This window comes from Fundulus heteroclitus, chromosome 6, assembly GCF_011125445.2.
Source record: "Fundulus heteroclitus isolate FHET01 chromosome 6, MU-UCD_Fhet_4.1, whole genome shotgun sequence".
NCBI lineage: Eukaryota > Metazoa > Chordata > Actinopteri > Cyprinodontiformes > Fundulidae > Fundulus > Fundulus heteroclitus.
The window spans coordinates 200,992-223,548 of NC_046366.1; the positions used below are offsets into that span (position 1 = coordinate 200,992).

The 22,557-nt window shown below is 40.0% G+C and overlaps 1 protein-coding gene across 4 annotated transcripts in view; it reads right to left on the bottom strand.

Moving 5' to 3' along the window:
* Window positions 1-22,557, bottom strand: part of LOC118563371 — a 274,277-nt gene that overhangs the window by 76,036 nt on the left and 175,684 nt on the right. The window contains exon 7 of one of the 4 annotated variants that reach the window (XM_036137803.1): window positions 19,160-22,155. The exons of 1 other annotated variant lie outside the window; for it this stretch is intronic. In XM_036137803.1, coding sequence (XP_035993696.1) covers window positions 22,153-22,155 — 3 coding nt within the window. In that variant the 3' untranslated portion in view covers window positions 19,160-22,152. Of the gene's footprint in view, window positions 1-19,159; window positions 22,316-22,557 lie in introns of those variants that run through there. 2 more of the 4 variants (XM_036137800.1, XM_036137802.1) reach the window with 2 other exon arrangements.

Below are 22,557 nucleotides of genomic sequence, written 5' to 3' on the forward strand. Positions count from 1 at the left end.
AATTTAGCATTGAAACCAGCAGGAAAAGCAGCAGAAAAAGCAAGCTGACTGAAGAACAGGAAAGTTTTTTGTCTGAACTTACCCCTAAAATGGCAGAGAGATGCAGAAATGCATTCATCAACAGTATTGCCCAGACAGCTAACACAAACAAAAAACATTCAGAGCTTTTGATGAGAAATGGACTCTGTGAACTTCCTGTTATCTTGATGCTGATGGAGGTCACCGCTAATGCGGGACAGAAGGTGGGAACACTGGTGGATCTTGCTTCTGACAAATTACATTACCCATAAGGCTGCTGACAGGCTGAGGTTACAAAGTGAAGACGTGACCTTGGTTTTGGTGGGATGACTATGAGAGTGAACACAAGGAGGTACCTTCTCAGTCAGGACACCCAAAGGCAAGGAGAGAGCACATGAAATGGTCTGCTACGGACTGGATGAAATCACCTAGGTGCACAAGGTAATAGAGCCTGAAAGGTTAAAAGAATTCTTCCCAGAAGTTGAGTTGGAGGAGCTAAGGAGGCCAAAAGATGTCGAGATTCTTATCAGCCACAGGGAGAGAAGGCTTGTTCCTCAAAGGATGAGAGTGGTCGGGGACCTCGTCTTGTGGGAGAGTCCACTCGGGAAGACAGTGGGAGGAGCACATCCTGATCTCTTTGAAGATACGAGAGTGGCAGCGCATGGGTCAAGAACCCACTTCGCCCGGTCCACGAGAACAGCTGCTGTCAAATATAAGGAGATTCTCAGAGACACGTCTGAGGCTGAGGATTCCCTTCTAAAAAAGGGGCATCGGGCTAATGTAAAGTTTACAACAGCCACTAACAGTGAGTTTCTTAATTGGTGGAGATGGGAGAGTATTGGGGCAGCCTGTGAACCGAGATGTGGAGGATGCAGATGTGGAAATTGCCAACCGGGAGGGAAAGAAATGACCCTGGCAGAGGAAAAAAAACTTGAGATCATTAAAAGAGGTCTCACGTACATCAAGAAGGAGGATAATCACATGACCTCACCACACTGGGATGATCCATGGGTCTTCAATCCATGGGTACCATGGATTGTATTTTTAAGAACAGAAAGGCAATTGGAGAGAGAGCCTGAATGGAAAGCTGTATACACAGCGCAAGTACATGAGATGGTTGAACGTCGTGCTGCCATGGAACTCACTGAGGAGATGAGAGGAAACTGGAAGGGGCCTGTGTGGTATGTAAGCCACTTGGTGGCACCGAACCCTCACTCAGTAACGACCCCAGTGCGATTGGTGTCGAATAGTAGCCAGAAATTCAAGGGCGTGAGCATGAATGACCTTCTTTTGAAGGGGCCAGACGTTCTAAATCCAATTAGAGCTATCCTGCTAAGGTTCAGAAGAGGTGTGTGCAGCCCTTGGTGACATCAAAAAGATGTATAATTCAGTATGGCTGGAGGAACGTGAAATGCATCTGCACCGATTTCTCTGGAGGGACAAGCCAGAGGAAGACATAAAAGAATATGCCATCACATGGGTCAATATAGGGGACAGACCAGCTGGGTGCACAGCACAGCTCGCTATGTATGAGATGACAAGACTATCCATCTTTGCTCATCTGAAGGAGGAGCGCAGGATTCTGGAAGAGGATAGCTATGTGGATGACATCCTAACGTCCCACAACAGTCTGGAGCAACTGATCAAAATCACACAAGGAGTGGAGGACATCTTGAAGGCAGGAGGCTTCTTTCTCATTCCTTGGGTGTGGTCAGGCCAAAGTGGGAGGCAGGTTGCTGCAGGGGGAATCCCACAAAAGCAGAAGGCAGCAGCACAAAGTACAGCAACAATCATCCTTCCAAACCAGATGAGGGATGAAGGCCCTGGGTGTTGGGTATCAGGTGGAAGAGGACATGCTTTACATGATGACATCAATCAACTTTTCCAAGAGGAAAAGAAAGGTTAGACTGGGCGATCATCTTAACGAGGAGAATGTGAGACTGGAGACACCTGATCCACTGAGCAGGAGGGAGCTGCTAAGTCAGGTAGCTGGGCTTTATGACGCAATTGGGCTAGTCACACCGGTCAAACAGAAGGGAGCAATCCTTGTAAGGAAGGCCTTCCAAGAGGCTGGAGGTGGAAAGATGACTCGAGAGACCTGGGATAAACCGCTTTCAGAAGGTCTAAGAGAAGAAGCCATTAAGATGTTCGAAGAATATGTAGAGCTTGGGCGTATTAAATTCTGCAGAAGCATCACACTAGCTGACTGGAGAGGGAAACCGTGGGGAATAACCTTCTCAGATGGGAGTGATAAAACCTATGGAGCAGTGATGTATCTGAGGTGGGATACAGAGAGGGGAGTTGACGTCTACTTTGTGGAAGCAAAAGCCAAGCTGACTCCGCTGGATCAAATGGGAGAAGCGGCAAAAGCTGAGATCTGTGGAGCCATTTTCACAGCCAGGCTCAGGAAGTATTTTGAGAGACATGGGAGACTGAAAGTGGAGAAGTGGTTCCATCTAGTGGACAGTCAAACACTCTTGGGCGCCATCCAAAGAGACAGCTATGGGTACCAGACCTTCTTTGCAAACCGTGTGGGTGAGATCCAAAGAGCTGGACCTATTGAATACTGGTGGTGGACCCCCATTTTGTTCACCTATCGCTTTATCCAGTTGTTACAAATCCTGATCCGGTTTACTACAACAGATATATGTGGCTTTGAAACCTTAACTAACCTACCTGACACACCAATGATTTTAAACTAAACTAAATATGCATTAAGTTACCCTCTGTTTGTCTCTGTTTTATCCAGTTTTTTTCTAGTTCATATACATTTGTTTATTTCATTTAACATACACTTTATTGTTCTGCTAAAACTGTTTAAGCCTTTTTCCAAGAACCCCCCTCATAGAATCTGTCTCTAGCAGATACGTGGTGTCTGACACTTGCCCATTAAATCTAATGTATGGTTCCGGCCTGTGTTCTAGGAGTTGATTGAACAAGCATTCAGAGAGCCATGGGTAAGGTCTTTTGTTTAAACAACCGTTATCTGATTTACAAAGCAGTTACATGCTTCCGTGGGGTCCTGCACAAGAACCCTTGATCCAAATTACTTGTGCCAAGGGTTGATATAAAGTTTAAGATCTATATAACTTTACGATACAGTGTTATCATATAAATGTTTATGTCCTATAAATGTTTGTCATATCCCTCTGCTTGGAACAAAATTAATTTTGTTACAAAACATTAACAAAGAATAGTATTAGTCATCACAGGGAATCAATTAACTGCAAATAATTATCTGAATTGAAGTATGAAAAACACTGCCCTATATCCTGGATTCAGATCAAAACATAATGCAATTTCATAATACCACAGATCAGCAAGAAGTCCTTCAAAAGTTGTTTAAGATCAGTGTACCCATTGAAATGATGACTGTAAACTAATTTGCTCACAGCAAGTTGATGTTATGAGAATGCTGAATGTTCCAAGGTACTTACATACTGATAAAATATTGGGTTTTACCTGAATAAAACACCTGGTAACAGCAAATTCTGGTGAAAATCTGGTATGGTGTAGCAGGCAACTGTGAGATGTACAAATAGAAAAATCTCAATACTTGTGAGCTATTAAGAAATAACCTAACACAGCCGTGTAACCTAAAATGTGTCCCTGGTATCTTGTGTAAACACAGGATGTAGACACCAGGGCACCCACTCTGCATTCCAGAAAAACACTATAAACCTGTTTCCTCAGGACGTTCGCATACCCCCTTACGGAAATTTATGACATGCAGTTTTTAACCAGAACTCACAGAAACCAAAGTATAAGTGGAGCACATGAAAGTATTCCCACCCCAGTGGATTGTCTGCCCATAGAAGATATGGTAAAATACACCTGCTGCTGTTTAATGGTGATCTACACGGTTAAAACTCATGTTTAAAAGGACCTATCAGTTATATAACAGAAAAGTAAATAGACATCACTATATTTTCAAAATCGCAAACCTGTGCGCTGGAGTATGCTCAAGCGGCTGCCTTTAGAAAGTGTTAACCAGCTCCAGCCGTTTGCCTAGGAGGTCAAAACATAAAAAACACATGTCATCCAATATCACATGCCATTAAATTTGTTCAGTAGTATATGGCTAAAAATAATTGTCTGTCTTACCTTAAAAAAGTTTGATACCAGGCTGCGGCACCTGAGATGGACTCGGATTGACATGCAACAGATTCAGGCAGACATTAGATCGGAGTTAAGACTTCATATTCAAAGGCTTCCATGCGTGGAACTGTACATCTCTTCCCCCAGTGTGGCAGTAGGTCGCTGCAATGTCTCTGCAAGCACCTCAGTGACAAAGTCTCAGTCCACGACTCAGAAACTTGATGAAGTATGCAGCTTCAAGGTGTGCAGAAAGTCCATACAGTCATGTTTCTTGACAGCTTGTGATCAGCACTGTTCATGGGCGTTGGCCATTTTTCCATGGTGTTTAAACATAGTCCATGGGAGCGTTATCCCCATGTTGGGGTACTGACCTTCTGGATGTGAGCCCATGCCAGGATTTCATGCCAGGATTTGGTGATGCAAAACAGTCCCTGGCCCAGTGCCCAGAGAGACCACATTTAAATCAGATGTCCGTAGATGGTCGAAAAGTTCTGACATGTCCGCCCCGTCTACTCGGTCTCCTGGTCCTTCCTCCATGTCTGCACTGACTGTCACAATGAGATCCGCGTCCATACACAGGAACAACAAATCTGGAATCAAATAAAGAACAGAAAAGCGGAGGAGGTGGCCCCCCTCCATGAATTGAATTAGACTGTGGTGGAACCGTCAGGGTCTGAGCACCACATGATACACCCGCAGAGACATTTCTTTGTGTCATCTCCTGCTTTCTCTTGGTCACTTTCCGCTTTGCTTCTAGTAACTGTAATTTAAGTAACTGAAGTTGCAAGTCGTCTAAGTCTTGCTTCGACTTTCTGTCCTCCCTTTGAGCCACATGCAAATAGTCGATCAAACAGGTTTCCCAGCGAGCATACGAACACCCAGGCATATCAGGATTTTGTTTCATAAGCAGGGACACTAAAGAAGGAACCCCATCCAAAACTGCCCCTCTAAATAATTCACCCAGATTGGAGCAATTTGTTTTAGGATCCACACCTGTGTGTTTGATCTATTTCTCTGCAGCTTGAGTTATGTAATCTGCAGGACGCTGTTGTGGGTCCCAGTCAAATTTAGGAAGCTCAACTGATGTGGATAATGGAAAGTGTTGTACATTTGCATCTTCCAAAGAAGAAATTACTGATGACAATAAAATTTCATCAGGCATGTGGGACGATTGAACAACATTTTCGATGACAGCAAGTACAGACGCAGACACAGAAAGTCTTAAAATGGCTCTAAAATCACCGAGAGCCAGTTGTAAGCCTTTGGTTAAAGTTTGTAATTCAGCCAGCCATTTTCCACCACCAGCACTGATACTGGGAAGTTTATTCACCAGAAGTTGCATGTTACCAAGTCAACAACTAGAAAACTCCTCTGTTCGTAAATTACTGTGTGACAAGGGCATCTGCATTTCGTGGGACTATGAAAATGCGATTACATATAATGAGTAGCTTGGGGACCATCCTGTGATGATACCGTAATATTTTCTGTATCTACTAGTTTCTGCCGTTCTGCAATATCAGTATCTATAATAAAACAATGCAAACCATTAACATTAGTCATAAATTCCTCAATTTTAGCTGCTTCTTTTGAGGATAACTTCACAACTGACTCATGACTAAATGCAGGGTTAACAAAATCGGTCAAATCAACCGCAATATCCGTTTGCACACACTATTAAGGTACAGTTTAACCCAACTTTTAACTCTGTTTAGTTCTGCTTACTGTGGTTTTCCCAGGCCTGCAAATGAGCAAAAGCTGATAGGATTTACTACTCTCTATTAAACAGCTAGATTGAAGTCTGACGGATTATATCTATTTATTTATCTATTATAACTAGAGCTATCAAACAATGAAAACCTTTTAATCACCATTTAATCGCAAATTATATTTCATGTCTGAAAGTATATACATTCATTAGGCATTTTAAAACGCTATTTTGCAATAGATAATGCTAGTTAAAATTACGCTCTAACAGAAGGCATATTCCCTTTTTTGTTTTTTGCCAATTTATAATGCCTCAAACAGATGTTTAATGTTCTGCCAAATTTTCAACAACTTTCCCAAACTTCTAACCACTTTCTAACTTTTAGGCTACGGTTAAAAATAAAAATGTTCTCCAAAACTCACCAAGATGCAGTAGGACGTGCTCTCACTCTGATGCAACTCACCCATTTAGCCACAGCACTTCTGTTATCTTGGGGCCCACGCACGTGGAGAAATTCACACCCCCATGAAGACACCCACACACACCCACAGACAAACCCCCACTCTCTGCAGATCCGCAGGCCCCACCAGTTTCTCTCACGCTCTGTCACACAGCATGGATCCCATTCAGAACCGAGACATTCAAAATATTAGACAAGACGTAACAAACATAACATTTAAGACAAACAGCCTGGCGCATCACGGAAGGACCTCTTTGCCCTGTCCGTAGTCGACGGAACGTACCCTTATTTTAAAATCTCCTCATCTGACCGTCGTGTATCAGAACCTAGTTCTGATACTAGAAAACAATTTAATTGTTCTCCTGTTGCCCCTTTTTAATCTCTTTTCTTTCTTTCTCTATTACAAACCTATCCCCTGCCTCTTTATGAGCGTCCCAAGTTCTCAAGAAGTAGCGCAACACCTTAGCCCTAAAATTACCAGTTTGTCAGTCTGGTTTTCGTTTGGCCAATTCTTCCGAACATATCTTTTTTTTTTTGTCTATGTTTGTATCTTTTTTATTTCGTTTTATTTTATTTTTCGCCTCACCATTTCAAGGCTTCTTGGCATTTAAGTTAGTATCCAATTTTACGTTTTTCTGACGTGAACAAACACATAAATTCAATCATTTCTCGGTTTCATCATAAATTCCATTCAACCCTCTCACACTAGTTGCTCTGTTCACCCTCTGATATGTTGAGAAGAGAGAAACTTAAACCACAGCACCACAGAAATTTGGCCTAAACATCTAACATTTTGCCAATGGAGAAAAATCTCCTTACATTTTTCCGGTCGACCGGTGATGCTGCAGAATTATAACCTGACGCCGCCAGATAGATTTGCTTCGCATATCTATCTGGAAACCTTCCGTTGAAGTAATTTTGGGAAGGGGCGAAAATACTGGCTAGCTGATTGGCCTATGTTGGTGATAGACGGGCCAAATAAACCAATCAGATCAACGAAGCATATGACGTACTCGTCAACATGCTTCGTCGTCGCTCTGTTACGAGCGACGACGAAAACACAACCACAAGCCAAGCTACTCTTGCTGCTGCAGGTAAAGGCTCGTTAGCTCAGCAAAGAAATACTCTGTAATTCCGATAAAAATTGCTCGATAGCCACGCTAACGCTAGTTTCATGGCTGAAGCCGCCATTTTCTTTAGACTGAGCTGTCGCGCTTCTCGTTGCGTCACACCTCAACCCGCCTCAAAGCCAATGCTGATTGGACGTTCGTTTGGTGAACGGCTCCAAATTTTCTTTAACGGAGAGTAGCCAGACTGATCTGCGAGTGAAACCTTGAAAGCTCGCGAGATCAGGATGGTCTCACGAGGCTAGCAGAATTAGCCCTCTTTTCGTGTCCAATTTTCAAACAGACTCTCACTCACAGCCAAAATCCGAGGGTTTCGGCACCATGATAAGATTGGGTTTTACCGGGCTGCTGTTACATGTCTATTGAAAACCCATCTTTCCCAGTTCCGGATTTGGCAGCAAGTGAAAAGACATTAATCGAGAGGTAGAACAGTTTAAATGCATATTTAATTCATATAAATTAAATATGGAGACAGAGTATACATTTACCGATCAAGATGTTTTCCCCGCGCGGTCAAGAAGTCTGTCTGAATTAAGTTTTGCCGAGACTTTCTTTTAATACAGTGTCTGCCCGCCTCCTCTAAGGGAGGGAGGGGTAATCTGTAAGCTATCTGTGTCTCAAACAAAGGGCTACTCTTCCCAGTACGGGGTCAGGCCGCGATGACCTAACAGCCATAAAACTACACAGAGAGGGGAGGGCAATAAACCGCCCTGTTATTCTGCCCAGCAACAGAGAGGAGAGACACTCCTACTAAGATATATTTTTTAATTCAATTCAATTCAATTTATTTATATAGCGCCAAATCATGAAACATGTCATCTCAAGGCACTTTACAAAATCAAGTTCAATCATATTATACAGATTGGGTCAGATTATACAGATTGGTCAAAAATGTCCTATATAAGGAAACCAGTTGATTGCATCAAAGTCCCGACAAGCAGCATTCACTCCTGGGGAACCGTAGAGCCACATGGAGAGTTGTCTGCATTGTACATGGCTTTGCTGCAATCCCTCATACTGAGCAAGCATGAAGCGACAGTGGGAAGAAAAACTCCCCATTAACGGGAAGGAAAACCTCCGGCAGAACCGGGCTCAGTATGAACGGTCATCTGCCTCGACCGACTGGGGTTACAGAAGACAGAGCAGAGACACAACAAGAGAGACAAAAAAGCACAGAAGCATACATTGATCTAGTAATCTGTTCTACATTAGATGGTAGTAGCGGGTGAGCCGTCTTCTCTGGATGATGTCACAGTTAACAGAACGCCAGACCAGGTGTACCTACTATGAAGAAAAAGAGAGAGAGCAAAAAGTTAAAAGCTGAATTGACGACAGTCATTTCGATGTAATACAATGCAAAACTGGAGAACAGTAGACTGAAGAACAGTAGAAATCAGTAGAGTGAGAAAATTAGACCCTGATGTCCTCCAGCAGCCTAGGCCTATCACAGCACAACTATAGAGATAGCTCAGGGTAACATGAGCCACTCTAACTATAAGCTATGTCAAAAAGGAAAGTTTTAAGATTAGTCTTAAAAGTAGATAGGGTGTCTGCCTCACGGACCAAAACTGGGAGTTGGTTCCACAGGAGAGGAGCCTGATAGCTAAAGGATCTGCCTCCCATTCTACTTTTAGAGACTCTAGGAACCACCAGCAGACCTGCAGTTTGAGAGCGAAGTGCTCTGTTAGGAACATACGGGGTAATCAGAGCTCTGATATATGATGGAGCTTGATTATTAAGGGCTTTATACGTTAGAAGGAGAATTTTAAATTCTATTCTTGATTTAACAGGAAGCCAATGAAGGGAAGCTAAAATTGGAGAAATATGATCCCTCTTGTTGATTTTCATCAGAACTCTTGCCGCAGCATTTTGGATCAGCTGAAGACTTTGAACTGCATTTTGTGGACTTCCTGATAGTAAAGAATTACAATAGTCCAGCCTTGAAGTAACAAATGCATGGACTAGTTTTTCAGCATCACCCCTGGACAGAATGTTTCTAATTTTGGCGATATTCCGGAGGTGAAAAAAGGAAACTCTGGAAACCTGTTTAATATGAGATTTAAATGACATGTCTTGGTCGAAAACAACACCCAGATTTTTAACTTTATTACCAGAGGCCAAGTTAATGCCATCCAGATTAAGTGATTGATTAAGAACTTTATTTTTTGAAGACTCAGGGCCAAAGATTACAACTTCTGTCTTGTCAGAATTTAAATGCAGGAAATTTAAAGTCATCCAGCTTTTGATGTCATCAAGACATGACTGCAGTCGAAGTAACTGATTGGATTCATCAGGATTTATGGATAAATATAGCTGAGTGTCATCAGCATAACAGTGGAAATTAATCCCATGCTGTCTGATAATTTTGCCAATCGGAAGCATATATATAGTAAATAGAATTGGTCCAAGGACTGAACCCTGTGGTACTCCACAGGTGACCCTAGAGTTTGAGGAAGATTTATTATTAACATGGACAAACTGGAATCTGTCCGACAGATAAGATTTAAACCAGCCTAATGCTTTTCCCTTAATCCCTACAGTATGCTCAAGTCTTTGTAGGAGAATATTGTGATCAACTGTATCAAATGCAGCACTGAGATCTAACAGGACAAGTATAGACAAAAGTCCATTATCTGAGGCCATGAGAATATCATTGGTGACCTTCACCAGAGCTGTTTCAGTGCTATGATGAGCTCTAAAGCCTGACTGAAACTCCTCAAGTAGGTCATTATTTTGTAAATGTTCACATAGTTGATTAGCAACTACTTTCTCAAGAATTTTAGATAAGAAAAGAAGATTAGATATAGGTCTGTAATTTACTAACTCATCTTGATCAAGAGATGGTTTCTTAAGTAAAGGTTTAATAACAGCTACTTTAAAAGCCTGTGGTACATATCCATTTACCAAGGATAGATTAATCATGTCTAAAATAGGACCACTGATCAGAGGGAATACCTCCTTAAACAACTTGGTTGGGATTGGGTCTAACATGCAGGTAGAAGGTTTAGATGAAGCTAAAATTTTAGATAGCTCAGAAAGCTCTACTGCTTCTAAACAGTTCAGACACTGCGCAGGTTCTAAGGATTCCTCCAATGCTGCCTCACTTACTGAGGACGAGGTAATCATGTTTGGGAGGATGCCAATTATTTTATTTTTAATGGAATCAATTTTATTTATGAAGAATCCCATAAAATCATTACTGCTAAGAGCTAAGGGTATGGATGGATCAATTCAATTCAATTCAATTTTATTTATATAGCGCCAAATCATGAAACATGTCATCTCAAGGCACTTTACAACAGAGCTGTGGCTCTAGGTAAGTTTGGCAACTGTACTGAAGAGAAATCTAGGATTATTCTTATTCTCCTCAATTAATGATGAAAAACATGCTGCTCTAACTCTGCGAAGGTTCTTGTTATACAACAATAGACTGTCCCTCCAGATTAGGTAGGATTCATCTTGGTGTGTAGAGCGCCATTTTCTCTCCAATTTCCTAACATTGTGCTTCAAGGAACGCAGCTCTGAATTAAACCAAGGAGCCAGCTTCCTGTGAATAATCACCTTCTTTTTCAAGGGAGCTACATTGCCTAATGCAGAACGCAATGACGAAGTCATACCGTTTACAAAGACATCTATTTGTGAATTGGAAGAAACAACATTGCTGCCATCTACAGGGCATTTCTGCAATACGGAGGATATTAAAAAGGGGACAGACTCTTTAAGTTTTGATACAGCATTATCTGATAAAGATCTACTATAATGGAACCCTCTTTTGGGGTGGAGAACTCAGTTAGATTAAACTCAAATGTAATTAAAAAATGATCAGATAGGACAGGGTTGTGAGGAAATACTGTTAATTCTTCACAATCAATGCCATATGTCAGCACAAGGTCTAAAGTACGGAGCCAAGAGTGCGTCGGTTTATGCACATTTTGAGCAAAACCAATTGAATCTAGGATAGTTTTAAAGGCTACACTAAGGTTATCACATTCTGTGTCAACATGGATGTTAAAATCACCCACTATAATAACCTTATCAGTATTTAACACCAAATCAGATAAGAAATCTGACAACTCATCCAAAAACTGAGTGTAAGGGCCTGGTGGACGATACAAAACAACAAACAGAGTAGGTTTTATTGCTTTGCAGTTTGGATGAGGGAAACTGAGGGTTAAATGTTCAAAATAACTGTAATTATTAATTGGTCTTGGACTAATTAATAAATCAGACTGAAAGATGGTTGCCACTCCTCCTCCTCTTCCCACAGGTCTGGGAATGTGGAAATTTGAATAATTGGAGGGAGTTGACTCATTTATACTAACGTAGTCCTCTTGTAGCCAGGTTTCTGTGAGACAAAACAAATCAATCTGTTTATCAGAAATCAATTCGTTAACTAACAAAGTCTTTGGAGGGAGAGACCTTATATTTAATAGACCACATTTAATTGTTTTATTTTTAGGTTCAAGGTGAACCGTATTGATTTGTAGTAGGTTTTTATGATTTGTTCCTTTTAGATAAGTTTTTGATCTGTTAAGTTTTGGCCGTGGGAAAGACACCGTCTCAATAGGATAATGGATGGGTAACAGTACAGAAGCTGCAGAGAGGTGTGTTAAACTACGGCTCTGCTTCCTGGTCTGGACCCTGGGTTGTCAGCATTTAGGAGAACTAATAAATCCAGCCAGATTTTTAGAAAGAAGAGCAGCACCATCCAAAGTAGGATGGATGCCGTCTCTCCGGATCAGACCAGGTTTTCCCCAGAAAGTTCTCCAGTTATCAATGTAGCCCACGTCGTTTTCAGGACACCACCTAGACAACCAGCGGTTGAATGATGACATGCGGCTAAACATGTCATCACTGGTCAGATCAGGCAGGGGACCAGAGAAAATTACGGAGTCCGACATTGCTTTAGCAAACTCACACACCGAAGCAACACCAACTTTAGTGACCTCCGATCGGCGTGACCGGGTGTCATTACCGCCAGCGTGAATAACAATCTTACTGTATTTACGCTTATCCTTAGCTAGCAGTTTTAGGTAAGATTCTATGTCGCCCGTTCTGGCCCCTGGCAGGCATTTAACTATGGTCCCTGGTGTCTCTGGTGCCACGTTTCTGACTATTGAGCTCCCAATAATCAGGGTCGGCTTCTCAGCGGGTGTGTCGCTGAGTGGGGAAAATTTGTTAGAAACGCAGACGGGTTGGTGGTGAACTGGGGGCTGAAATCTAGAGCTATGCTTCCTACGAACTGTCACCCAGCCGGCCTGCTCGGGTGCTTCTGGAGGACCACTAAGTGAACTAACGCTAGGTCTATTGGGTAATTCTATTCTATTGTGTATATATATATATATATATATATATATATATATATATATATATATATATATATATATATAGACGTGCGAACCTGCGCCCAACGACACGTCTACGTATATGATGTCTATGCGCGCATCACACAGGTTTTGCTCTGTGAGCTCGACGCATGCGCCGACGCATCGTTGTTGCCCGACCCATCACTACATATTTTAGACTTGATCATCGCTAAAGGTCGAAAGATTTCACAGGTCAATGTAACTGATGTTGCCCTATCTGATCACTTTTCTGTTACCTTTGAAAGCATCATTTCCAGTGACTCATTTAGCCAAAGGGACATCGTAAGAAAACGCACCTTTAAGGACAATGCCGCGGAAACTTTTATTCAAGCTTACTCTGATACTTCAACCTTGGGCTGCAACTCAGTAGATGAGCTAGTAGATAACTTTCAGTCTAAAGTCTCAGACATCATTAACTGCATTGCTCCAGTCAAAGTGAAGTTTTTTTCCGGGAAGAAAAAATCTCCTTGGAGAAATGCTCCAGCAGTTAGAGGTGAAAAAAGGGAATGTCGGAAAGCTGAACGCAGGTGGAAAAAGAACAGACTCCAGGTTCACTACGACATCTATAAAGAGAGACTTTACAGATATAACTTACAACTGAAAAATGCAAGAGAATCTTTCTTCTCTGAGATCATCAAGAAAAACATTAATAATGCTCGTGTCTTATTTTCCACAGTTGACAGGCTAACAAATCCTCCTGTGTCCGTGACTTCCGAACTCCACTCCACCAGGGCCTGCAATGAATTTGCTAACTTCTTTACTGAAAAAATCCTAAAAATTAGAGGATCACTTTGTACTACCATATCAACACCAGAACCGATGCTTTATTCAGCTGGAACTATTTCTGACAAAATGTCCCATTTCAGCGAAATAAACCACAAAAGCTTAGAGCAGATCATTCAGCAGTTAAGTTCCTCCTCCAGCTGCCTTGATGTTCTACCCACAGCTTTCTTTAAAAAAGTTTTACCTGGCATAGCGTCTGATTTGACCCAGATAATAAACACATCCCTTCTGTCAGGTGTTTTCCCCCAGTCCCTAAAAACAGCAATTATCAAACCACTGCTGAAAAAGAACAATTTAGACAAACTTCTACTCCAGAACTACAGGCCCATCTCAAACCTCCCCTTTATCAGTAAGATTATTGAAAAAGCTGTATTTCAACAATTAAACACCTTCTTAACAATGACCAGCCGCTTTGACGTTTTCCAGTCAGGTTTCCGTGCTCACCACAGTACAGAGACCGCCCTTATCAAGGTGTTTAATGACATCCATATAAATACAGACTGTGGAAGAACCACCGTGCTGGTACTATTGGACCTTAGTGCAGCATTTGATACTGTTGATCACTCCATTCTGTTAGAGCGCCTGGAGAACTGGGTCGGCCTCTCTGCTACAGCTCTCCACTGGTTTAAATCCTACTTAAAGGACAGGGACTTTTTTGTATCAGTAGGTAACTTTACATCCCAGACGACAAAAATCACATGTGGGGTTCCCCAAGGGTCCACCCTGGGTCCCCTCCTCTTCAATATCTACATGCTCCCTCTAGCCCAGATAATAAAAAATAACAACATCAGCTACCATAACATCACACACAGCTTTACATCACCATGTCACCAGGTGACTATAAACCAGTTCAAGCACTGAGTAAATGCCTAGAAGAAATCAATACGTGGATGTGCCAAAATTTTCTTCAGTTGAACAAAAACAAAACAGAAGTAATAATTTTTGGACCAATAGAGGAGAGATCAAAAGTTAGCACACAGCTTCAGTCACTTCAACTAAAAACCACTAACCAGGCCCGAAACCTGGGTGTAGTGATGGACTCAGAGCTGAACCTCGAAAAGCATCTAAAGACAGTTACAAGGTCGGCTTTCTATCACCTGAGGAACATTTCCAGGATTAAAGGACTGATGTCTCAGCAGGATCTGGAAAAACTAATCCATGCATTTATTTTTAGTAGAATTGATTACTGCAACGGTGTCTTCACAGGTCTGCCTAAAAAGTGGATCAGACAGCTGCAGCTGATCCAGAACGCTGCTGCCCGCGTTCTCACTAAGACTAAGAAAGTAGAGCACATAACCCCAGTTCTAAAGTCCTTACACTGGCTCCCTATATCTCAGAGAATAGACTTTAAAATACTTCTGTTAGTCTATAAATCTCTAAATGGCTTAGCACCTAAATACATCACAGACTTGTTATCAGCGTATAAACCCTCCAGACCACTCAGGTCTTCTGGCTCCAGCCTTCTCTGCATACCTAGAACCAGAACTAAACAAGGAGAAGCAGCATTCAGTTCCTATGCTCCACTTATCTGGAACAAACTTCCAGAAAACTGTAAAAGTGCAGAAAGCCTGAGTTCCTTTAAATCGAGATTAAAAACACATTTGTTTAGAATTGCCTTTGAATGTTCAAGTTAAAATGTTTTACTGTTTTCAAATGTTCTTTTTTGTTTCTATACTATCCCTACTTGCTTTTATTCTGTTTTATTTTCCTATATTTTAATCATGTAAAGCACTTTGCATTGTCTCTGTACTGAATTGTGCTATATAAATAAATTTGCCTTGCCTTGCCTTACTGACAACTTTTCCTTCAGTCTTCATTTAATGATACTTTAAATTTTTGTCTTACTTAAGTTCTACTGCTCTCCAGTTCTGCATTGCTTGTTGTCATTTCAGCTTTTAACTTTTTGTTCTCTCTATTTTTTTCTTCATAGTAGGTACACCTGGTCTGGCGTTGAGTTAGCTGTGACATCATCCAGAGAAGACAGCTCACCCGCAATTACCATTACCAATGTAGAATAGATTAGTGGATCAATGTGTGCTTCTGTGCTTTTTTTGTCTGTCTTGTTGTGTCTCTGCTCTATCTTCTCTAACCCCTAGTCGGTCGAGGCAGATGACCGTTCATACTGATTCCGGTTCTGCTGGAGGTTTTTCTTCCCGTTAATGGGGAGTTTTTCTTTCCGCTGTCGCTTCATGCTTGCTCAGTATGAGGGATTGCTGCCAAGCCACGGACAATACAGACGACTCTCGTCTCTCGTCTCTCGTCTCTCGACTCTCGACGACTCTCCAGGAGTGAATGCTGCTTGTCGGGACTTTGATGCAATCACCTGGGTTCCCTTATGTAGGACATTTTTGACCAATCTGTATAATCTGACCCAATCTGTACAATATGATTGAATTTGATGCAATCACCTGGGTTCCCTTATGTAGGACATTTTTGACCAATCTGTATAATCTGACCCAATCTGTACAATATGATTGAATTTGACTTTATAAAGTGCCTTGAGATGACATGTTTAATGAATTGGCGCCATATAAATAAAACTGAATTGAATATAATTGAAATTAAGTTAACCATCATGTTAATGGATCTACTTATTTGATGCCTCCTTACCAATCTTATCTGCAATTTAATGACACCCAACATTTCAATTTGGTACAATACTTGTTTTTCAATTAGAATGTCTGATCTATTTCTGAAAAATTATTTTGTATACTGATTATTGATAAACTTGAATCTGAGCAGCTAATTGCTCTTCATGGTCTCACTTCCTCAATCCATTGGAAAGCTAGCAATAATGTTAGCTATTCTCAAGTATAAATTAGAAACATTCTGTCCAGGGTTGATGCTGAAAAACTAGTCCATGCATTTATTACTTCAAGGCTGGACTATTGTCATTCTTTACTATCAGGAAGTCCACAAAATGCAGTTCAAAGTCCTCAGCTGATCCAAAATGCTGCAGCAAGAGTTCTGATAAAAATCAACAAGAGGGATCATATTTCTCCTATTTTAGCTTCCCTACATTGGCTTCCTGTTAAATCAAGAATATAATTTAAAATTCTTCTTCTAACGTATAAAGCCCTTAATAATCAAGCTCCATATCAGAGCTCTGATTACCCCGTATGTTCCTAACAGAGCACTTCGCTCTCAGACTGCAGGTCTGCTGGTGGTTCCTAGAGTCTCTAATAGTAGAATGGGAGGCAGATCCTTTAGCTATCAGGCTCCTCCCCTGTGGAACCAACTCGCAGTTTTGGTCCGTGAGGCAGACACCCTGTCTACTTTTAAGACTAATCTTAAAACTTTCCTTTTTGACATAGCTTATAGTTAGAGTGGCTCATGTTACCCTGAGCTACCTCTATAGTTATGCTGCTATAGGCTTAGGCTACTGGAGGACAGGGCCTATTTTTCTCACTCTACTGATTTCTACTGTTCTCCAGTTTTGCATTGCATTACATTAAAATGACTGTTGTCATTTCAGCTTTTAACTTTTTGCTCTCTCTCTTTTTTCTTCATAGTAGGTACACCTGGTCTGACGTTCTGTTAACTGTGACATCATCCAAGGAAGACAGATCATCCGCTATTACCATCTAATGTAGAACAGATTACTGGATCAATGTGTGCTTCTGTGCTTTTTTTGTCTGTCTTGTTGTGTCTCTGCTCTGTCTTCTGTAACCCGCAGTCGGTCGAGGCAGATGACCGTTCATACTGAGCCCGGTTCTGCTGGAGGTTTTTCCTTCCCGCTAATGGGTGGTTTTTCTTTCCACTGTCGCTTCATGCCTGCTCAGTATGAGGGATTGCTGCAAAGTCATGGACAATGCAGACGACTCTCCCTGTACCTCTACGCTTCTCCAGAAGTAAATGCTGCATATCGGGACTTTGAAGCAATCAACTGGTTCCCTTATATTGGAAATCTTTGACCAATCTGTATAATATGATTGATTTGATTTGATTGCCTCGACATAACATGTTTCATGAATTGGCGCTTTATAAATAAAATTGAATTGAATTAAATTGAATATACTGACATTCATAATTTATTGTGTTTAATTTGACATTGAATTCTGGAACATAGAATGCAATATCTGGTATAGACTTTTGGATGCATCTTTATATATTTGAATACAACCATAACTATTAATATATACATGTATCAGTTGATGATTAAGAGGACCTTGATTTTGCTTTTTCAACCATGTAAAATCTACTATAGCTTAAGGAAGAATCCAGGGTGGGATTGCTGGTAATGCTATGGTTGAACCACAGTTAATTTGATCTAAATTAAGTTATTTTATTTTTTGTTGCAATATCCATCCAAAACTTCCTGTTTGTACTTGATACTGACCTTTACACCACACTGCTGGTGAAGGTTCTCAGTCATCCAGGTCATGGTCATTCCAAAAAGAGTAAAAAACAAAACAACTGGACTTGTTTTCCGTAGTTTGAAGACTTTCGCTTCCTATCCAAGAAGCTTTCTCAATTCAAAAAGTCTGGAGTAATGTGGAGTATCAGGCTTTATACTACTGCCCAAAAAAGGCCTTGTTATGGCTTAGATAACATGCAAGTTCAACAGAAACAGGTCCACCCCTTAGTAATAGGCGGTCGTTAAAGACATTAAGCCAGCAGATTGAACCGAAACTGGTCCACTTCTCTGTAACAGGGAGTCGTTAGGGTCGTTATTGACCTGGCTTGCAGGATCGATGTTTTGATCACCCGTATGAGAGTGAGAATTGAGGTGATGATTGGCTGGAATTAAACCTATAGCTATATTATAGGTTTTTGAGAGTTGGAACCTAAGGCCCCCTCCTCTGTTTAAGGTTGGTTTTTCTCTCTTAACGTAGATGGCTTCCTTCACACCCCTTTCAAACAATCTGTCTTCTTTGTCCAAAATGTGAACATTTTGGTCCTCAAAAGGTGTAGGTGGACAGTTGAATCTTGTCCTGAGGAGGTAGCTCTGCTGTGTTGAGCCATGCGTCTGTGGAGAAGTTGTTTGGTTTCTCCAATATAAAGATCAGAACATTCCTCACTGCACTGAACTGCATACACCATTCCGCTCATCTTAGGTTTGGGGGTTTTGTCCTTGGGATGCACCAGCCTCTGTCAGAGGGTCCTGTTTGGTTTGAAATCTACTGGGATTTTGTGTTTGGAGAAATTCCTCTTGAGTTTTTCAGAGACTCCAGCAACATATAGGATGACGATGTTTTTGCGTTTATTCTTCTCATCCTTATGTTCTGCAGCGGGTCTTTTGGATATTCTTGCTGATTTGCTTGCTGATGTAGGTATGCAAGTGAAAAGTGAAGTGACATCAAAAGACACCAGAGTTTTTAAATGTTTGACTTTGTTAGCAAAGTGTCACCAATTGTAACCAATCTTTGGGTACCCTAACTGGGCTTTTGTCAAATCAGCAACAAAGACTCCTGGATAAGTGTTGAATCGTTTTCAAAAAGAATTGATTGAAAGTCTGGTTGCCTCTGATTTAAGCCTGTTTGCTGTTGTGATGACCCGGATAACTGAGGGTTCGCCCAGGCAAATTATTACAATGGTTGAATTCTTTCTACAATTCACAATGTCAAAAACAAGTCAGCAGATTCGTTTGTTTTATGTCATCTTAAATGTACTTTAATATTATGATTACATTCATTTCTTAGATTTTTAAACTGTGCTTCAAAATATCCAGGAATAAAAAAATACATGCAGGTTGAATAAAGCAATTGTTCCTCAGTTCAACATTTCTACAGGTATGATTCTTTTGGAGATTCAGTGACCAAACTAATGTAAAATGTTGAACGAATGAACACATGCACATACCACACTATAAATTCTTTTATACACTTCATAGTGTGGTGTGTTCATTTGTCAACATTTTACAGCATTGTCAAACCTTATTGTCAGAACTATAAGCATTTTTGTTTTACAAGATAATGAACCATAAGCATTGTTCATTAAATATATGCATCAAATATACATGAAATCTCTTATAGGGGCACAGTAGGAGACAAACATATGTACAAATCTTCAGCAGAACTTTTGTTAGAACATAAGTTTAAATACATGCTCATTTTGCAGAATCACAGACGGACAGAGTTTGAACAGGATTTCTCTTTTTGTCTGACGGGCGGACACATCAAAAGCAAAAAACTGTGGTCAGACAGCAGGTCAGTGTTTCCCTATTTTTTTTTGTTTATTTATGTGATTGTTTTTCTTTCTTTCCTTAAAAAACATCATGCTGACTGACCTAATTTCTCACCAGAATCTGTTAGGTACTAACAAGCAAAAGTCGAACGAGTACTTTGGACAACATTTTAAAGATAAAACCACAGCAGAAATAAAACCACACACATTGGTTTCAGGAATCATCTTTGATTAGATCAAAGAAAAGTGGTGCAGGAGGATCTATACATTGAATGCTCGTTCTATTGAGACAACAGGAGAAAACCTGGAAACAACTCTCTTGATTGGTGACTCCAGCATATGTGTTATTTATTTTGGACATGGATTTTCAATGTCTTACACTTGAAATAAACTAGTTTTCCAAAATTAGATAAACATGTTTGTCTATTTCTGCACATCAAATTCTGTTTAGCAGAAAATTGCTTTTAAATTAAAAAGTAATTTAAAGGTAACAAGGTAACCAAGCCAACAACTGAAATCACTGTAAGGCATGTGATCTACAAATTCCATAATCCCAAACACAGGTTACTAAAAGGTTAGTAGCTAACATATAGAGAAAAAATAACAACACAAGTTCACATAATGTGGAAAATGTGAATTTAGGAATAAAGATTCTTAAAGTGAGATACAGAGCCGGTCCAAGACTAAGCATATTTGAGCAGCTGCTTTTGTCTTCTACTTCAGACAGATCTGGATCATGGATCAGAGTTATACTACTTACATTTATTTAACAAGAATTGCTTGTACAGAGGGAAAATTCAGTTATGTAATTCCTGTGCTGTTCTCTGCTCAGGGATTATTAATATTTCAGCTCTAGGTATGTGAATTCATCAAACAACTTAAAACTTAAAAAAAAAAAAAACTTTAAAAAGCTGAAAACATGTTAAACGTGTTAAAAAAGGCACATCTCAAGTACTATCAGAATAGAAATCAAATGATGTGACTAATTTGTTAGTCACATCATTTAGTGTTTGTTAATGTTAGTGATGTAGTTGGAGTGTTATGAGCAAGTCTAATGTGTAAGCCCTCACTTACAGTGCTGGCTGCAAAAAAGCAGCTTTTTATTTTCTGATGTGGATCACAGTTTTCAGGATTCCTGACACTAACATAAACATACTTACATCATCTCTTTTGTTTGTTTTTTTAAATTCTGGCTAACAAAAATTAGGCTTAATGTTGATGTTTTGGTGTATCCAAACTGTTTGATTTCCCTGAAGATTAGTTGAGTTTTTTTTTTTTTTTATTAAACGGTACTAAGGACCAATTGCTTTCACCAATGGGCACAAACTTTATTAGCCTACATCTAGGTCCTAAATGTATCCAAAACTTGAGACTTTTTATTTAACTATGCATTTGTATTGGACAAAGAATGGAAGCTGGATACCTTTTTTAAAGGGAAAATAATCTCTGTCCCTCTTTGTAATACTGAAAATGTCATATTCTAAAGGACAAATATGGCTAAATAAAGGACAGAATTGAGATTCATCCTAATCCCTGAAAGGTCAAAAACAAACATTCAAAAACAAAAACTTTTGTGCTGCATTTAAAAATAAGCAAATAAGTTAACTATCCTGTTGTGCTTTTGGTTTACAATTTTTACACATTTCAAGGTAAAATAAGAGAAATAAAATGACCACAGAAATTAACATTTTAAATCACTGACTAATTTTTTAACCTACTCATATTATCTTGGTATAATTTGACGGTTATTTGAAAAGATTTTGGCGTGGATCGACAAACAGTTTTTAAAAATGCAATTTTGAAGTTTTTCTTACTGTGTTAATTTCTTTTTGTTAATATCTAAGGGTAAATCGAAAAAAAAAATGTAATTGTTCAAACATGGACTGTATAACTGTATTGAGATATGGTGAGTGGTGGTAACTGAAAGGCCTGCAGAATGAAACATTGTTTGGGGCCACATGTGATCTTGGACTAGCTCTGCCAACTCCTGTTGGGAGTTTTGAACAGATCTTAATCTGACAATAAGTGACACAGCATTATTTCAAACTTGTACATATCATCTAGGAAAAATTTTGCATTTCTTAACACTTCCTACCAGAGAGAAATTGTGAAAAGCAAATAAATTACAATATTCTTTAAAACCAAGCTTACAAAAAGCCACCATTCATTTCTCTGCCCTTGTGTTTAGAAAAAGATATATTTCAATCATATTGAATTTTAACATGTAGCTTTGACAAATATTGACATCAACAGCTGCTGCTGAAACAATATCACTTTGGCCTCCAAGACACAGCAAGGAAAGGCCAGTACAGTCCAATGTGGCTGCCAACAGTTCAAAGCTGTTCCTACTTACTCCTTCTTCTGGTTGGCTGAGAGCGAGGCCTCCCAGCGCTGTTCCATGACATTCTGAAGATGCGGCACTAAAAACAGGGAGAGGGGAAACTGGAGGGAGGGTGAAATTCAGCTAAACTACTAGAGCAAAGAGCCATGGATGGATGGAAGGATACACACAAGTGTTTATGGAAAAGATGAAATGAGGTATGATTGAAAAACGGGTAAAGGTATGACAGGTAGATGAAATAATGAGCAAAACAATGAATAATTGAACTGATAAGAAGTGTAATCAGTCCAACTGATTAACAAATCCCAAAGTTCACAACACAAATAAATAAATGAATGAATAAAGAAAAAAATCAGTTACCTAACAGAAAATTTTAAAACAACTGTTGTGTAAAGTTAAACACAGTAAAAAAGAAAGACTGTTAAAGCTAGATTAAACTTTTTTTCTGATGTAGGCTTGTGTGGTTGTCAAGGCTCTAAAACTAACTTCGAATGAAGGTTTTGTAAACGGTTTTAGCATAATTGACAAATGGG